The 19,175-nt window shown below is 43.7% G+C and overlaps 1 protein-coding gene across 6 annotated transcripts in view; it reads left to right on the top strand.

Annotated features, from left to right (window-relative positions):
- The window catches only part of Dati (zinc finger protein datilografo), an 89,364-nt gene extending 70,539 nt beyond the window's left edge, over nucleotides 1-18,825 (top strand). For all 6 annotated transcript variants that reach the window (XM_071795152.1, XM_071795151.1, XM_071795149.1 and 3 more), the window contains one exon: nucleotides 42-18,825. In XM_071795152.1, coding sequence (XP_071651253.1) covers nucleotides 42-169 — 128 coding nt within the window. In that variant the 3' untranslated portion in view covers nucleotides 170-18,825. The remainder of the gene's footprint in view (nucleotides 1-41) is intronic.
- The last annotated feature ends 350 nt before the right edge of the window (nucleotides 18,826-19,175 follow it).

Raw genomic sequence — 19,175 nt, 5'->3', positions numbered from 1 at the left:
GAATGTCTTCTAACGGGACGTCGACACTTGACACCTTTCAGGAGAAGCGCTACGGCTGCAGGAGCAGCGATTAGAGCAGGCCCTCAGGCTTCACGGTGGCGACCCGCGCGCCCTGAGTTTCACTCTGGCTCAGCACGTCGTCAACCAGCAGAGCAATCAGCAACCATGAAAATTCAGTTACTACTGAGACGAGTGGACCCCTTGGGCGTCGGATCAGACGACCCTGCAGCAGAACGAGCGCATGAACCAGCAGCAGTCGCAATCGTCGACTGAGCGCTCAACGCCGTTGCACGATCAGCAGCAACAACAGCAGGGCCCGTCTTCCATCGGTCATCACCAACAGCAGCAACAACAGCAGCAGCCTGAAGACCGTGGTGTCAAGAGGAAAGCCGATGAGATGATCGGTAACTCCGAGAACGCGTAAAAGCGATTACGTTGTTGCGGTCGACGTGACGAAACGTCATCGTCGTCGCTAACGTAATTCGCCCCTGCGCCCAAGTGTGGTCAACAGAATTTCACTCGCTGTCTCAGCAGTAAGAAAACGTCAAACAAACGCAAGAACTTCGTGAGAAAGAATGTGTACTTCGGTGTCTTCCTCGGATAGAACCGATATGAGGCCGGACCTCAACCGGAAATTGATCGAGGGTATCAACCCTCGGTTGACGAACTCTCCGGATGGGACCGCGCTAGACGAAGGGAGGAGAGTGAGAATACGTACGTGTATAGCAAAACCGTTGCACGGCGCGAGGCGGTCGCAGATCGCAGTGGCGACGGTCGTCTCTCGCGATTCTCAGCGCGTTTTCCGCGCGGTTGTTCCGCGTCGTTGTTCCTACACCGGTCCTGGATCCAAGGATCTGTCGAACGGACTCCGCGACGGCGTTTCCACGTCGTCTTCGTGTCCCGTTAGGATTCTCAGGACACGTCGCCACTGCCGTACCACCGCCTCGACTTCCGAAACGTGCCATAATAACTAACGAGAAGCTGCTTAAAAAAAAAAAACAACAGTAAGTCATCCCGGGTGTTCCGTTTCGGGACGATCCGGGGTGCGCCCCCGAGGTACTATGATCTTTTAGTACAAGAGCCGATCAAGCGGTACGCGACGGTGCCGAGGGTCCAACGGGCGATTCCTCGACCGTCTCGTGCTGGCCAGGCTCAACAAACCTAAACTATATATAAATATTATACATAGATACGTCTATCTCCACCGAACCGCGCTTAAAAAGGTTCCACCCCCTAAACCCCCTAATCGTAAAAAAAGCTCCCGTAATGCTTAAAGAGCGAATCGCACACCAATAACACCCCACATACGCAGGCTCATCGTGACGTGTGTGCGTCGCGCGGTCGCGACGAACGTTCCACCACCGGCGAGTGGTGTCGTGTCGTCGCGTTGTACGGTTGTTAATTATATACGTACCGAAATCCCCTTCCCCGTGTGTGTGTGACAGACAGACGCGACGCAATCCGTACGGACGTTCTCTCACTTGCGATCAACGTTTCGCGCGACGACAAAGCGACGTTGACATTTCGCGCTGCACGAGAAAAGAGCGTCGTCGGACGTAACGCGTCGGAACGGATACGTACGCACACACACGAGCATACACACGTAAATACATTACACACACATTACACATATGTACACATGTACAATACATATATTACAAAACTCATCAGCAGCACACTTTTAAGGTGAAGATATAATGCGCGCAACTTGTGCTCGTCGGTAGCACGAAAACTATTAGCTCATAAGCGAACAAACAAAATATAGTTATTACAAACAGTTATATTATATATATTATATATACATACAGAGTATGAAGAGTATGACAGAGACAAAAAAAAACGGGCGAAACCCATTCACACTTACACGTTTAACTGAAGGTGCGGTAAGCGTGAAAGAGCGAGCATTTTTCGTGAGCAAAGCACGCGACGGAGAAGAGAGAAATAAAAAACTAAATGCTAAATATTATATATATTATATATATAAATATTATAAATAATGAATATAGGGTCTATGAGACTAGGATAGTTAGGCGAAAGGGAAATACGAGTGAATGCGGAGCGCGCGCCCCCGTAAGTTTTACGTGGTCCCAAGCATTGTCGACGTGAGAATGCGATAGCACAGGTCGAAAACGAAGTAGAGGAGGGCATGTGCGAAAGCGAGAAAGAAAGAGAGCGCGAGAGAGGGAGAGAACGTATACGTGAATGATTTTGCGAATGAACGACCTTGGGATCGACGTAGGCGCGCGGGCGCGCCGTCGAGCGAATGTGCTGATCGAGTAATCGTGAATGCTTCGTGAGCATCAAGGAGGAGCGAATGCGAAGACGAGAGTGAGATTTTAGAATGGCGTGCTTCAGGTAATCTGAGGTCCTGTGATCGTTATAAGCGAAATATTTTTTTATTTCCGGGTAATATAATCTGAAACGCGTAAAACTCTTGCGTCGTTTTGAACTTTTACTTGCAATATACCGTTACGTTCTCGCAATACTTAGGATGAAGAAGAATAAGAAGAAGACGAATAGGAAATAAAGAAGGTGGATGAAACAAAAAAAAACAAAAGAACAAAAAGAAAAAGATGATACGAAGATGAGGATGACGAGGGAGAGGAAAAGTGTGAAGAAAAGTCCGTAGGTTTGATCGTGGAGCGAACTTTTAGAGACTCGAACCAACCCCTTGCCTCCCTAAAAAATACCCTTTTTCACAACGTCTTATCAACCCGAATCCCCAAAGCCGACTAAATTTTCGTCCTGTTTATCTCTCCGAATCTTTGACTTGTAATGGATCGGTCCACACTTTCGATGAGACCAGACGCGATGAAGACGAGACGCTGACCGTAAAACACATCGGAGAGTATCACGTTTGATGTTTCGTTGGAAATAATTTTTTCAGAGCACGAAAACGCGATTTCCAAAAGAAAGTAAAAATCGACGGAAATTTCGAGAGGCGATTGAAAAAAAGCAATGAAGAAAGAAAGCCAAAGTGTTGAAAAGTCCATTCGATAAGCATTCATCTACGACATGATTCGATCTCTTCGTTTCTTCAACTAGCAATCGCGGACTGATAGAGTGCGAAATCGAATGGTAGCGTGCCGAATTTATTCACATCTTTGATCAATGTCGACTGCGTTACTGTTGTTGTTTCTTTTCGGAGACTGTCGACGAGACTTTTTTCGTTTTTGACCGGCTCATTTTTGAAAATCACCCCGAGCCCCTTCGATCCTCGCTTTCCATCCGAAAGTTCACTCTTCGCCTCGTTTGCAAAATGTAGACTTTCCAAATTTTGTCGAATAAAATTTCGCCTACGAATGTAACCGACAAAATCTTTTCTCTCGCTACGTTTGGAAATCATATTTTCCGGGAAACGAACAATGAGAAATTACCTAACACAAAAATGTTCCCTTTCATGATATATATACCTCCTTCCCATCTTTCATGTCCATTTGTTCGCCAATTACGAAAATAACCTAACGTCGTCATCTTCGTTGAACGTAAAAGACACGCGCCGAGAAGCCGTCGGATAGCCAGGCTTTTTGACCATCTAGGACAAGAGATGAAAAGATCACTAAGGATTCATCGTCAAAGCTACATTTAACAATCGCACTTGTCTCGCGATCGGAACTCGACGGACACATCCAGCTTGTTTCCTTTCGGAAAATTTTGCAAAAATTCGCCCTTTCCTCGAAAACATTCTCATTATCACTGGGATCGATTTTTCGCAAATCGTAAATTCAGAAAATTCGGGAAATTTATTATCTTTGAATTTATTTTCATCTTTTGCGGGAAAGAAAGGAGTAAGCGGGTCTCCTCGAGTTCCGGCGATCGCAACCGCGGGTCGATTCATTGATCGTTATTATTAAAGTTTTTGCGTTACAGGGCGTTTTTTCCTCGGATTAAGTAGTATGTAAATACACCTTGATATCACAAGCATAAACTGAGAATTTACTGGTAAACTTAAACGAACGTACATAATGCGAAATAGGGTTAGTTTCTATGTAAATACCTAAAGCTGGACGAGTGCATACACCTCGTTCACGCAACCAACGATAATCGTTTCTTATCGAACCAGAGCTTTTGTTCGTCGTCGGCGCGTGCCCGCACGATGATCGGCGATCGCTTTCGTCTTCCTGCCCTTGCCACCACCCTGAAGGGGTGGATTTTACACCATCGGGGAAGGATCGCGTGCGGAAGCGTTCGCTGTTCTCTCGGGCATCGTCGATCGGGAAATTCTTGTTTTTTTTCTCGACACTGATACTCTGATACACTGATACACTTACACACAGACACACTCACACTATACGGCATTGCGATGGATTGTACAGCTACGATAGGAAAACATCTAATATAAAAAAAAAAAAAACAATCGTCGCACATTTCGACGCCCACCTAACACCGTAGGGATCGATTTTTCGAAAAATTACCATCGACAAAAAAATCGCGTATTGTTTTTCGGATAACAAAGAAAAATCGCGGATAATGAAACATATGATAAGTATAGTATAGCAAAAGTTTATAGCGCTTCTGGTGCGAAAGATGCGAGCGTGCTGCACAAAATTGAGAATGAAAGAGATTCGAGAAAATCTGGAAGGGAGCTCGTATGCAAATTTGATAGATTTGGAAATCTGTTTAGCAAAGGGAATGCCAGTCAATATCGGCGAGTCTGAGAATGGAGCGAATGAACAGAACTTAGTTAGGCTGAAACTGTTAGCACGTGTCGCGCGATCGAAGCGCGGAGCAAATTCTCGTTGGAATTCGCGAGTCATCCAATAACGATTTTCGAGTGAATCGTAATTTAATTTCACGGTCCTTAATCGAGCGTCGAGAGATATCGAGAACGGTGCACGAAACAGGTAGAAAAAGAGCGCGAAAGAGCGAAACGGAAGGATGGAAAGGTCAGCGTTTACTAGTTACCACCATCTCACTATCACCATCACAAAAAAAAATTAATAAAACAACAACGACCACAATACAAAACACTACCACCACTACCACGTCGAGATCCTTCATGATGAATAGCGGTCATGAAACGATTGACAGACGACTGTTTTCGACCGGTGCATCCTGCCGTGCGCCGAGGGTTGCTATTTCAATCAGTAAAGCGACATAACGATCGGTGGGATGGATCCTGATCTTCCCCCGATCGCAATTAAATCACACAACCCCGCGCGAGAAGGAAGAATTCCCGAGGCGCCGGCCCGTGCCCCGCGAACGTGTACCATAATTTTAAATTTAAACGAAAGGTAATGCAAAAAAAACAAACACAAGCGCGTTAAACAATAGATCTAGTAGTGTATGTTCTGTAATCAACTGAGAAGTAAGCGAGGATAAAGATAAAGAAAAAGTAATAATAAAAAAATGCGGGTCACCCCGCGAAAAAAACACAAAAAAAATAATTTACAAATATATTGATTTACATATGCCCGTAACTCGTAAGGGGGCCGGTGGCGCAAACGCGCCCGCGTGAGATTTTCGGGCTCTACGACGATGAGGGAGAAGAGGAAACGGCGGGACGTACACGGTGTCCGCGAGTCGCGACGCAAGACGAGCTCGCGGTCATAAAGCGGAAGCGGATAAGGCGCGAAAGACCGTGGAAAATCTAAAGAGACGGTTGGGTCGTCCGTCTTCGTCGCGAGAGAGGCAGCGAGCCGCGCAAAGACGATGATGAGGGAGAGAAGAAAGCGGCTGTGCAGCGACGAGAGATGCAAGAGAAGACGTAGGCTCACACGAACGCCTAACGACGGGAGAATCCGGAAAGGAAAGCCCCGAGGCGTCACGGACGACCCGAAGACGTAAGCGTCCCGACCGTAGCCTACTCGTGGAAACACGACTAGCAAGTAGTCGAAAAGAGGCCCATAATGGTAATGATAATGATAAATATATATATATACGGAAAGGTATATATATACATATGATGAAGAAAATCCACAGCGCGACGTCGCCTGCAAAATCGGCCCTACCCATAATCTTAATCTCTTTCATGTAAATTTGCTAAATGTTTAAATAATCTAAAAAGTGCCATAGCCCGGATGCGCTGGTGCATACTCCCAGCGCATACACACTTACAAATACGACTCGACCTTCACGAATCAAACGAAAAATCCGCGGATACGCGCGCGCAAACGCGCTCGCGGCCGCGGTAGAATTGGTATTCTCGCCAAGAAACAAATACAGTGTAACAACAGTGACAGAAACCAACGCAAACAAGACATCCCACAAGATGAGCGTGTGCCCCGCGACGCGGGGGCACGCCCTAACGAAACACAAGTTAAAGCGAAGTTGCCCTGGTCCCACGAGCGTGCAACCCCGCGCGCTCAAACAGTTCTCAATACACGAGCACGCGTGCATGCGTGCGTGCGTGCGCGCGTGTTCACCTACATAATACACAGTACAGTAATACAATTTTACACTTCTTATACACTTAAAGCACACTTGTCTACACTTAACTACACACGCTACGGATATGTAAAGCCAATTAATTTTGTAAATTGTCTAAAAAAGAATTTTTGAAAAGATACGATTCGGCCCTGTAATAACGTTATATTTTCGCGCGCGTCATGCAGGAAACGCCGATCCGCCTAGGAAAAGTCGGCCCGGCCTTTCTCGAGAGAGAAAGAGAAGGAAACCTGCTTTTCAGGCGGAAACGCGTCTCCTCGGGCGCCGTTGGAAAACTTTGATCGATTTTTCACGGTAATTTGAGAGGAAAGAGCAAAAATTCGTGGATGATATAACAGACACGCGTTTGTGCTCGTAGCGCTACGTAATACGTATAAACGCAGCAAAAATTTCGCGGCCTTTGGCATACGTTTGGATGCAGTACCGATGATGAACGGTGCGTGCATACTCGCGAGAGATACGCGCGAGTGCGCACGCCCAAAACGCGTCCCGGACTTGACACAAGAGTACCCGGATGTGACGTGTGGGCGGCCTCTTTGTCGGGTTAAGTCCCGACGACGGACAGGTGGCGAGGTGCCAGAGAATTTCGTCAATGAGAGTCGATGAGAAGTGAAAGAGAGTGAGTAAAAGATTTCGAGTGACGGACAAAGCGGCGAATGAAGTTCGAGACGAAGTTCTTAGCCCTTTGATCGCGAGGTACAGAGAGAAAGAGAAAGGGAGAGAGAAAGAAAGTGAGAGAGTAGAAAGGCACCTTGGATGCCACCGAGAGACCCCTGTTCCACGAGACGCAATCACGAAAGGTGTAATAACCACATAAGGAACACACAACCAAGAGGAATGTGGCAGCGGCAATTGCATAAGGGCCGTTGTTCGAGTGCGGCTTTACAAGCAAAAACCGTTGGTTTGTTTTTGATCGGGTTTTAATTTTTTAATGAAATAATCTCACAACGCGCGGATATATGTCACGTACGATCGTGCGCGCGCGCGCGCGCGCCCAGCGCAAGGATTTTGCAGTGCAGCTGAGATTGTGCGGCAATATTTGTTGGGGGCAACGGCACGACGTACGACGTATGTGCATATTATTCGCGGCAGTGTGTATCGTAAGTGCGCAGCATATGATAAAACCGACAGTCTAGCAGTGCGAGCGCCTCGGCGGCATTCGCGTCTTCACGCGGTGACCCTGACCGAGCCTCCGTGATTAAAAACCGGAATAAGTTGTTTAAATGTCCACTATATAAAAGAGCCATAGTTGTTAAGGCGGTGGGTTCCGTCGTTCGGTGAGTCGATTCGACCTCACATCGCACACGCGTTCGTCCTGGCCCCAGAGAGATAACTTCGAGAGAGATGACGGCGGCGAGTCAACGGGAAAAAACGCGCGAGAGATAGATGCGGAACGACCGCGAAAACCATTTGGCATACCGGCAAAATTCCGAGGTTCCTGGCAGATCGAAACAATCGAGGTGGCCGAGACAATCCGATTTGGGAATTTGGCGTCTAAATGAGACGTTCGGCAATTAAATTTTGATTAACTTTAGCCCATATTCTCGACACTTTTAACATTAAACGTGGCTCACTGTTTCTCATTCTTATCTCTCAAGAGAATGGCATTCAATGCTAGGAAAGAATAAGAGTTAGATGCCACGTTTAACGTTAGATGTGTAGCGAAAATATGGATATTTATCTCGGCTATCAAGCGGATGGGAAAGAAAGAGTAGGTAACCATCGGGAACGGAGAGCATCCAGAGACTCTAAACCTTATGATCGATCGAAGTCGTGAAGAAGTAGCGACTGCCATGATCCCCAACAATCCACACAATTGATAACGGTCGACGACGACGAGCGTGCGGACCCATCGCGCTGTCTCGTCACGGATAGATCATGCGAGCGCGACGTACCGATCGTATTCGATCGGCTCGATCATAACGCGTGGTCTTCCCGTGGCGAGGCGATACTCTTTTCAAAATATTCTTCATACTTCCGTTCAGGAGAATGTGTTTCTTTCAACCTGAACCCGAGCAACCCCCCGCATGCGTGTCCGAGATGAAAGGCCGAGTCCGTTTATTTGGCAAATCGAAAAAAAAGGAAAGAAAATGATAACCGCGAAAGACATGGTGAAATTATGACGTATATGAATTACGGTAAATTGCAAATTTATCAAAAGCGTATAACTGAATCGGCATAGAAAAAAAAAGACAGAACACGAGAATGTGTGAGATGAACCAGTATATTGTCCGCTAAGTGGGTGCCTTCGTCAGGGTTTTCCGTTACAGTAAACAGACAGTTCTCAAGTATAACTCACAATTAGTAGTGCTATAGTAGGACAGTAATCACAATGTACCGCAGTTAAACAGTTAAATAAGTAAGTATACGGGAAGCACGTGGTCTTTTTCAGTGTCTGCAGAATCTCGTCGTACGCTATCTACCGTTAATCGGGTATAGTGGCACGACCGGAAGTATACCGGATTCATTTCGTGTGCAACTTCCTACCGGAACCTCTCCCGTCCCGATCCACCGTTTGGCTAAACGTTTCTACTCCCTCTAACCCAATTTTTTGGACCTCGAACGACCGGCGCAAAAATAGATTCGATCGTATTATCGAGAGAAAACGTATCCTAAAGGCAAAATTCAAAAAAATCTCCCAGCCTCACCAACCGGTCGCTCGCAACCTCTCCTTTCACGATTCAATCGACATTTAACAGATAAATATGATAATAAGTGTACTAAGTGTCTGTAGTTTAGCCAACGTGTACGTTGTATACTCTGAGATAGGCGCGAGAAAGCGAGCTGACGATGATGGGACGCGAAGCGGGAAGAGATAGCGGGAGAGAAAGGAGGAGAGAGATAGACGATTGCACGGTGGAGCCATATTTAACTAACTGATAACGATTAATTAATTACAGTAATCATTCAAGATGACTTAATTAACAGTTAACCGTACCGCATACACACATGAATAATTATTAATTACACGTACTCCAGTATATAAGTAAGGGCCGAGCGGTAGCGCCGCGCGTACCGCGCGCACCGCCTCTATTCAATAAAGAAATCGCGGAGGCACTCACTACGGAGATCAACGAGCAGGGACTTTGGGACTCGGACGCGGATCGGAGGGTACCTGAACACGCGAGCCGGGATTCCAGTTCGAAATTATCCGTCGAGTATTCAACGTAAAAAAAAATAGAAAAAGGAAAAACGCCAAGTTTCGGCGACTTTGGGAAGCCCGTCCGGCTCTTCCGACGTCGGATGGATCAACTGTTCGACTTCAGGATCGTTTCAGCCTGCTCGACAAGAATTGCGACTGCGTTCGGGCAACGCGTGTTCAGGTGTCCCGCACCCCGTTATTTTATCGATCTTTCAAGTGCAACGTTGAGTTATTTCACTTACAGCGTTGTTTTTCTACACAATACAAAATACCCTACCACCCGTCCCCACCGGCGAACCAATCCACCTCATCACGCTCCCGCAGGAACAAAGCATCCCCTTCACCCACCGCCCCAAACCACTCATCCCCCCATATACAATGTTGTCTCACGTCCGTTCGCGATAAACTTGGTTGCGAGTCCAGCGGCAGCCGCGCTCCGTACCTTAGAGAAAATTTAAAGGTGTTGGGCAACCCTTTTCATTTTTACCAAAAGAGAATTTTGAAATGCTTATGGAGATATCGCCCATTTATTTCTATATCCTCGAGAAGTATTTTGGAAAAGTTTTGAAAATTGATGCAAAAAAGTGATACAATTTATACAATTTATACTATTCTGATGGTAATCTCGACAACGGAACGGAGCACGACTTGACCTCGACTCCGAAAAAAAAGCGAACGTTAAGTTTCAGATGTCAGACTTTTACGTACAGTTAGTTACCGAGTAATACAGCGCAAGTTATCGTTAATTTTCGACGCGCAGCCTCGTCGCGACGAGGGCGACTTTACAAACGTGCGAATCACCTGCACGATCTTCTCGCGCCGAAGAGCGCGACGAGGATGCGCGTGCAGGTTTAATGGTATCGATTGAGTTTGGTCGAAGTCCCCTTTTGGGCAAACACACCGACGCACTTCCGGTCCCGCCGGCCAGCATCGTTCAACAGAAAAAAAAAAGAAAGAAAGAAAGGCGGGGAAACAATCTCGAGCCTCCGAGAAGATCGCGACAGAAAGGGAGCGATCCTCCGTTCGAAATTCAATTCTAGTCAAAAAAGGGTACAAAGCCGAGACGGGTGTCAACTCGGACAGGCGAAATCGGTACTTATTTAATGAGAGAAGAAAGAAAAAGGGCGAGAGAGAGAAAAAGAAAGGTAAAAGGAGGAGGCTCGAGAGGGAGAAACATTCCATGGGATTGCGCGAGCGCGTATATCATCTCGGCGCGCAGAGAAGAGGTAAAGAGGAAAATAGAGAGGATCGACGAATTTGAAAAAAAGGAGACAAAAACGAAATATGGTGCTGGAGACGCAATCTGTGGAATCGGCAGGGTGGCGGGACCGTACACGAGGAAATATCCGCGTTGCTGACAAAACGTAGCCTCTTTTCGTTGTGTCAAACCGCCGGCCAGGATCCGGGCCGATCCTTGTATAAGCAAAAACGATGAACTTTCAAAAAGTAAAAAAAGATGAATGTACGGTGCGAATGGATCTTTCATGAAGCTTCGATTGTTGTTGTTCCGTCGAGTTTTTCCTTTTGCATATAAAAATACCCACCCTCACGCTTTCCCGGCGAGGCTGCCGGGCGGGATCTCGCACGTACGTTTCGATCCGCTCGTAAAAAAACGATTCTCGATCGGCGAAGATACGCGAAAAGCTTGGAAAGATGTAAAATGAAAAGAATAAATTCGAAAATGCGTCGAGAGCCCGTCAAGCGAGCCCCAGCCTTTCGATACCGCGGTTAACCTACGATTATTATGATTACTATTAGTTATTAATTATTATCATTATTATTACAATGAGATTGCCAGAAGGCAATTGGAGGCGTATTTTATAGAGAAACGAAAGGGAGGGGAGAAAGAGAGAAAAAAAATCCAGGAAGCAATGCCTCGGTTTAAAGTTCGAATTGTCGAAGCCATAATATGTTACAAAATAATAATTCTTAAGTGAATCGACGAGAAGCGGTAGTAAGGGAAGAGAAGCCACGTTTCGAGATTCTCCTTTTTTTCTTTTCCTTCTTCACGCGGCTCCTTTTCTTTTTAATTACACACATATACACAAAACACGCACAAAAATACATAACAAATTACGCTGAGTAACTACGTTACTTAGCAAATAAATATTTATATACGAAAGTAGAAAACGGAACACGATACCGCGTTATGGAATTTTAAATCCTTCTCTCTTCCTTTATTATTACTATTAATAATTATTATCATTAGAGAATTAGGCATCGAAATTTTATTGTTGTTAACGATCGCGCGAGATTGGTTTTCATTATGTTTGTTATAATTTCTTTTTAGTTAAGCGCGTGGTATCGCACGACTGAGAAAGACGGAGATGACAGAGCCAAAACTGTCGTTAATTGAGATTTATATGTGTTTTCCTTCGTTTTTCTTTACGCTTTAGGTATATCGAATTCGACTTTCGCTTTCTTAATCTCTTTTTTTTTATTTGCGTATCGCGTAAAGGTTATTCAAATTTTACGTTCCTCCTTGTGCCCCCCTTTTTTATATGTGTACCAGTGCACTCTCCTCGTTTAGAAGGCGAGGAGTACGGGGACTAATCTCGATCTCATTTTACACGCGTATCCGACGTCGCCGTGGGGAAAATCAGGCTCGTTCGAATCGACGAGTCGCGAGGATTGAATTTTATTTTCTTCCACGTCCCATTATACGTACTCCTCAATTGTCTCTTCGCAACGTTTTCGTTCGCCGAACCGCGAGAATACTATTTAAAGACCACGCTTTTAGTCTCTATCGTGACGATTACTTTCGGTCTCGCTATGAGAGAGTTCCTATTTAATGAGAAAAAAAAATAATCGGTAAGGGGAAGATTCGCGGAGAAGGGGGGAGGGAAGAAGGGAAGAGGGGAAAACGAGCGTGGCGGGAAACGCGGCGTTCGGCGAGCGAGCTCGTCGAGTTACGTTTGCTAGTCAGAATTGGTTTAAAAACGATGAAGCAAGCTAGAGATTTTTACGATTAGTTACTGCCTATTATTAATTAATTAGTTTGTTAAGCGTAGCTGTTACGTTAGTTAAAGCGGCCCCACTCTCGAGCTGCACTCATCCTGAAAAAGTAAAGTAGGTCAACACGCGCGCATACACACACACACTCATACATACACGCAATGGTATACAAACTACGGTTCTTTAGTTACTATTCACGTAGATTGAGTCCTCGATTTATGAAAATTAATTGCAGTCCGCCGAAACGTAGGTCATGTTAAATTTAAGTCAATAACTCCATTCTTATTTTTGTTACGATCTTCCTTATTTTTTCCTCTCATGCCTTAGACGCATACACTCACGCAGGCTTAGCCTGCCGCAACTATTACATAATAATAGTGCCAACACTACCATCACTCCTATTATTACACTGCTACCGCTATCGCTAGGAAATGTTAGTACATCGCTATTATTATTATTATTATATTATGTTATATATTATATGTTATTATTATAACAATATTATTAATTATTAATATTATTATAATTATTATTATATTATTATCAACATTGTATGTATTAGAATTCGCGTTGTAAACTGTTCTGTCCTCGTTCGCGTATGGTACATTAGGTAAATCGATGTGATACATGTCTAGTTCTCTTTGTGTCAATTCGATCGTGATTAATTTCCCTTCTTTGCATCCTTTTTTTTGTTTTGTAATTCATCTTTTATACATGTGGTTCCTCGCGCGCGGGCGCGATCGACGACGGCTTCTTTTGCCTAAGAGAGAGGCAGGATAATGTGTCGAATCTTTAAAATACGCTGACGATTGTCACATGGAGTTTAGGACACGTGCATTTATTAAATTTTATCGTTACCTACTATTATATACCTTGTCGATGAAATACCGGGCGTACGAACGCTTAACTCGCAAGCAATGGAGAATGCTCTTACAAATCTTCCCTCTTATCGCTCGATGTATCGAAATTTTGGATATGTGTTCAAGTAAATTCGATACTTCGGAATATTTCTAAGTATAAAAAAAATATACGTATATGTGATCCAAAGTGAAATTAATGTTATATTGATCTCGATACGACGCGCTCGTACACCCGGCGATATTCGTTATTAATTAACGCTATTAGTTATTATCAGTTACTGCAATTAGTACTATTACCACTATTATTAGTTATCGCTATCGACTCTTGATGCATCCCTTATTGTCGATCGGCGAGATAACTATTTCGATTGCCCTCTCCCCGTCTCGAACGCGCTTCGTTCAGTTAGTACTGTCGCACTTAATGATCTATTCTCATTAATCATCTACTCTCATTAATAATTGAAATTTTTACTTAGGATTAATTCTAAATTAGGATCTCTCGAAAGTGTTACACATTCGTCGTGCAGAAAAGTAAAGATAGTTCTCACCTGTTTACACACATTTCGTCTATTTCATACGATGATAAAATAATACAATGTTGAAATTAATCGTGCAATTGTTATCTCGATCATTCGAAAATTGTTCATTGCCAAATTAATGTGCGGCAGCACCAAACACGGAGTTAACCGATCGAGACGGAGAGCAGTGTGCGCGATTTGAGATGTTTCGATGGAGAATTAGTGTCCGAAAGATGCGATGACGAGCTAAAGGAACCAGAAATTGCGACGAAGAATGTCGAGGCGAGAGAAATTATTCTTCTCCTCGCTGGTCATTCTGGTCGCGTTCTGGTTGCAATTAGAGAAGCTATGGGATCCTCAAAGCGCCAATGCACGTCGCGAGCTACGTACATACAATTTCGAATTTCGGAAATAATTGACGCGCGAAAAAGAAGTACGGAAATAAAAAAAAAGCTATCTTAAAGCGAATACTATGTAGTGAGAAGGAGAAAGAAAGAGAAAGGAGGAAGCATGTCATACAATTATATTCATACCAATCTCTTTCGGTTACGAGCGAGTTCCGCATTGTGTAGGATATGTCTCATTGATGATGATTACGATGTGAAGATTTAATATCTACGAGATGAGGACGAGAATGGTCGATGATTGCGACTAACGGTGGAAGAGCGAGATCCAAATTGTGAAATCGCGAGAGCCTTTTTGCACGAAAACGCATTACAAACGAATGCGTATCTCTAGGAATCTTCTTTTTGTTGTTGTTGATGATGATAATAACGTCGATGAAAACGATAGGGTGCTTCTGTGCGATGGAAGGAGCTCCGGGCACGCGTGGAAGAAAAATTCGAAATTCGGAAAAAAATCTAGTCTTTTCCCTACCACGTACGCGACGACCCGATTCTGTCTCGCGTACGTGGGCAGTGTTCGATGAGAATTCAAAACTAGCGTGTATCGATAGCTACTGGAATCAATCTTTTGGTCGATCAGTCGACCGTCAATTAACCTTTCCAGATATAGCGACGGCGGGTGAGCAGGATTGTGAGTGAAAAATCTCGGGGCATCGGCTCCTCTGGGGGAAGCAATTATTCTTGTATCCGATCGAAATGTAAGATTACCGATTTCAATCGGATTCATTCCCCGATCCAGTGTTCACCCTCCGTTACTACACTCCCTTTAGCCGAGAAACATGCTCAATTCTTGTCGATCAATCATGTTATCATGCTCCATATTTAGGACGCTCGAAAGATGTGTTTGATTTTACGGCGCAAAATTTATAGATGAAAAAGTATACGACGCTTCGTCGAAGCCTTTTCAAGCGCGATCCGAAAAACAGCATTTTCGACAAAAATAGCCATTTCGACTACAGATATTTTTTCAAAAGATTTTTCTCAAACTTTGACGTTCGATGCACAATACAGCGCGCGAAAAAGGCCTTGGCGAAACATCGCGATTCTCTCGAACATATCAAAATACGATGGACTCCACGTTGGAGCATTACTGCGACATTACTTTCGATGTGTAATTAGATTGTAAGTAATAAATCCAATGGAACATATGCGTCTATGCGCGTCGCGATGCGCGCGCTCGCGCATAGACGCCATTGAACACTGCACGATCGATGATCGCGAGAAAAACAGGTAATCAACGCGAGATCGAGGATGGGAAAAGATCCGATCCTTGAAACATCCTTTAGGCTTACGATCGAGGATTAAGAGTTTGTTAGATGTTAATGTCTGCGGAGCGGGTCGGCTTGGCGCTTAGTGAAAGTGATCTTCGCGCAAAAAATTTCTTGCAAAAAATTCCAAATTTTTTTAAGAAATTTTAATACATGAAATAAAATTTATGTAATGTTTAAAGTTTTTTTTAACGGCGACGAAAGAAATTCACATTTATACGGCAAGACAATCGAGGAACTTCGTCTGATAAAGAGAACTCGAACTACGGAGATCATTTCGGGAAGATCGCGAAGCCGATTCGCGGGCGTGTAGATCGAAGATAGGCGAAAGGAAAAGAAGTTTATAAACGAGAATAAATTCTTCGTGCCTCACGACTTCCGGCTGGACGACCTTTCACGCGACTACGATAATCGTAATTAATGGCTCGGATCGTTTATAACGGGAGACGAATGAAGGAATTTGACCCGCAATTAAATTGTAAATATGCGGTAATCATGTGAAAAATGCTCCCGATCGTGAAATTCGTTCCTTCGTAAGCGCAAACGGAAGCTCGTCGATTCCGGAAGCACGCGATCGGCCAGCCTAAATTTAAGGTCTTTTTTAGAAATTAGCGGCGGAAAGGCAGATATATATCGCGAGGGCGACTATCGCTGCAATTTTGTGAATGAGAGAGCAAAGGCTTGCCTGCGAGTGAAACATCGTAAGATAAGTGATTGTGAGGAGTTGAGCGAATGGAAGAATGCATGAGTGTGTTCGATGGTAAGAAAGTAAATTGCGAGAATGAGAGAATGAAAGATATATACAATATAGAGAGAAAGGGAGAGAAAGAAATTAAGTACGAGAAAATGGGATATAAATGTGCATGTGAGAGATAGGAGAATAAACAAAATTTTACTACCAAGTGGACTAGAATCGCAACCGATGGGCATTATTAAGCGAAAATAAAATTTTCGGAGCGTTTTTTCGACGAAGAAAAGCGTCCAAAATTGTACCTATTTTCATTTTATAAATTATATATATATATGTATATGTATATGTATATGTATAGATATACGACGACCTAAACGATTATTATTGCAAGATGTAATTGCAAGAGAGAGAAAGAGAGGGAGAGTGTGTGAAAGAGAGCGCGCGCGAGAGCAAGGCGATAGGAAAGACGATGAAAAATAAGAAATTATTGTATCTATATTCGGAAAAATGATCGATGATGTATTCGAATCGTGATTATTATTATCATATATTATGATTATTGTGTATAGTTAAGGCGAAAATGGAATTTTAGACGAAATTATCGAACTCGAGGTATACATATAGGGAACGTAAGTGAGAGAGAGAGAGAGCGCGCGAGACAGTGCGAACGAAAGAGAGAGAGAGTGTGTGTACGTGAGAGAGAGAGAGAGAGAAAGAGAATTTCTCGATGGTGATTGCACATTGCATGTCGACAGGCAACAAAACAGAGTCCCCCTCCCCTCCAGTAAAAAGTCAATAGAAAAATCAAGTCACGGCCGAATGAAACGCAAGAGCAAAAACTTTTGAGATCGTGAATTTTTCGAAGTAATTTCAAAATTTACATGAAAACGGGCGACTTCTTTCAATTTTTCGAAATCGCGAATTTTCTTCCAAAAGACGAAAAAAAAGAGAGTGATTCTCGTTTCCTTTGTACCAGGACCAAAAGAAAAATAGCCGAATATATATCTATATATAAAAATATACATATATGTATGTATGTATGTATGTATGTTCGTATGTACGTACATACATGAACCAACACACGCAACGCGTACGAGACGTGCGAACGCGTTCTCCAGCGCGACGATCCTGCCGGAACGATGCGCGATCGAGCGACTTTCGGACAACCAGAACGAGTGCCTCGGGTCCGATCCCAATAGAGGACGGGCCCAGATTTGGGAAAATTCTTTGCCGGCAGATCGACGCGCTCGGGGGACTCGAGCGGTGAGGAGGAGAGGCGACAGGAGGCAAAAGTTATAGCTCGGTCAGCAATAGTTACAGGTCAAAAAAAGCAAAAAGACAGGTTGAATAAGAAAAAAAACAATAGAAAATCAATTCGGAACAGCGGAAACAAAAATCGCGTAGAAACACGAGGCAACATATAGTTATTATACTTTCTCTGTAGCACACAGATCGCACTATCGCAGTTTCAGTTTCTTCCCTCGCGATCGTATAGATCGTTGTTAGATTTTTCGATGCTCACGGTATCGCGACGGCCACGTCCCTCGGTCGAGAATGAGTTTTTCGCGAACGGATCGCTCGACTAAACATCACAGAGCGATCGAGAAAGAGGAGAGCGAAATTGTCGTCGATCGACGGACCCGGGACGTCGTTGACGCCTTATTTTTTTTCACCGCAACGTATCCGTTCTTCTCATCAGTATTGCAATTTCCCAACTCCCTTTCCCCCGCAACCCTCTGCCTGATTACAGCATTCTCACGTGCGATACAAATCCCGCGGATATATCCCGTTTTTCCCACCCTCACCACTCCACCGCCACCGACCACCCCGTCACACAACCAACCCGTCCTTCCCCCGGTCCCTCCAATATCAAACCGATTTACTAGTGTGAGTGAATGTGTCAACACGTGCAAGGATTTTAAAAGAAAAAAAAATTCTAGCGAATTTCGAGGAGGAATGGTGGAAAAAAATTGAGGAAAGCGTCGAGCAAAATGCGATCGTGAGGATTGATTTAAAGAGAATAACTGGGAAAAAGTACACACACACACATTCGTCGGATGTGTAGGGACATTTTGCATCAATTGTGTAAGACACGAGACAGAGGGAGAAAGTGTGCGTGTGTGTGAGAGAAAAGGGGAGATTAAAAGCGAAAAAAAAAGATTAAATAAAAGAGGAAGCGAAGTCGAGTGAGAATGCGCGTGTGGAAGATGCGAGAGCGAGAGGTAGAAGAGATCCTAAAGAGAGCGAGCGAGAAGATAAAAAACGGCGGAAGCTAAAAAAACAAAATGTACGAACGAACATTGATACTATCTTCGTTTTTTAAGGTCGTTTCTCCGTTCGACACGCTACTATATAAATATTGACATTTGTCATTGGATTATTACCGACGATGATGAAGTATCATTATTATTATTATTATTATTATTACGGAACTATTATTATTACGATGATAAATGATTATTATTATTATTATTACTACCATTTATTATTGTCATTATTATCACAATTTATTATTGCGATGATGATCATGATTATTATTATTATTAATATTATTATTATTATTATTACGTGGTACAATAAAAATTTAATAAGCATTCCAAGTCTCGTGATTGCCAACTATAGGTTCCCATAATCATGAATTCGATAATACCTTCCTTTATAGTTTATCACGTCATTTTAGTACCATGACCTCTCTTACGTATAGAGATAAAAATAACTGCTTGCCGATAACAGAAGGAGTAAACAGAAATGTTGGTACAACGTATAATATGATATCGCGTAGTTAAACACAATTTACAGAGACGGCTTACTAGGTCAATTTTGCGTAATATGTTTTTCGAGAGAACATACTGTGATGGACCTTTTTCTCATTGCTCTTCCTTCATTTATAAAATGCAACATTGTACAAAAAAGATTGATTTATTTCACAAAAAAAATTCAAAGTATAGAG

This window comes from Temnothorax longispinosus, chromosome 12 (genome assembly GCF_030848805.1).
Source record: "Temnothorax longispinosus isolate EJ_2023e chromosome 12, Tlon_JGU_v1, whole genome shotgun sequence".
Taxonomy (NCBI): domain Eukaryota; kingdom Metazoa; phylum Arthropoda; class Insecta; order Hymenoptera; family Formicidae; genus Temnothorax; species Temnothorax longispinosus.
Note: the sequence above shows the minus strand (reverse complement) of the source record. Positions and strands in the feature narration are given on the sequence as shown.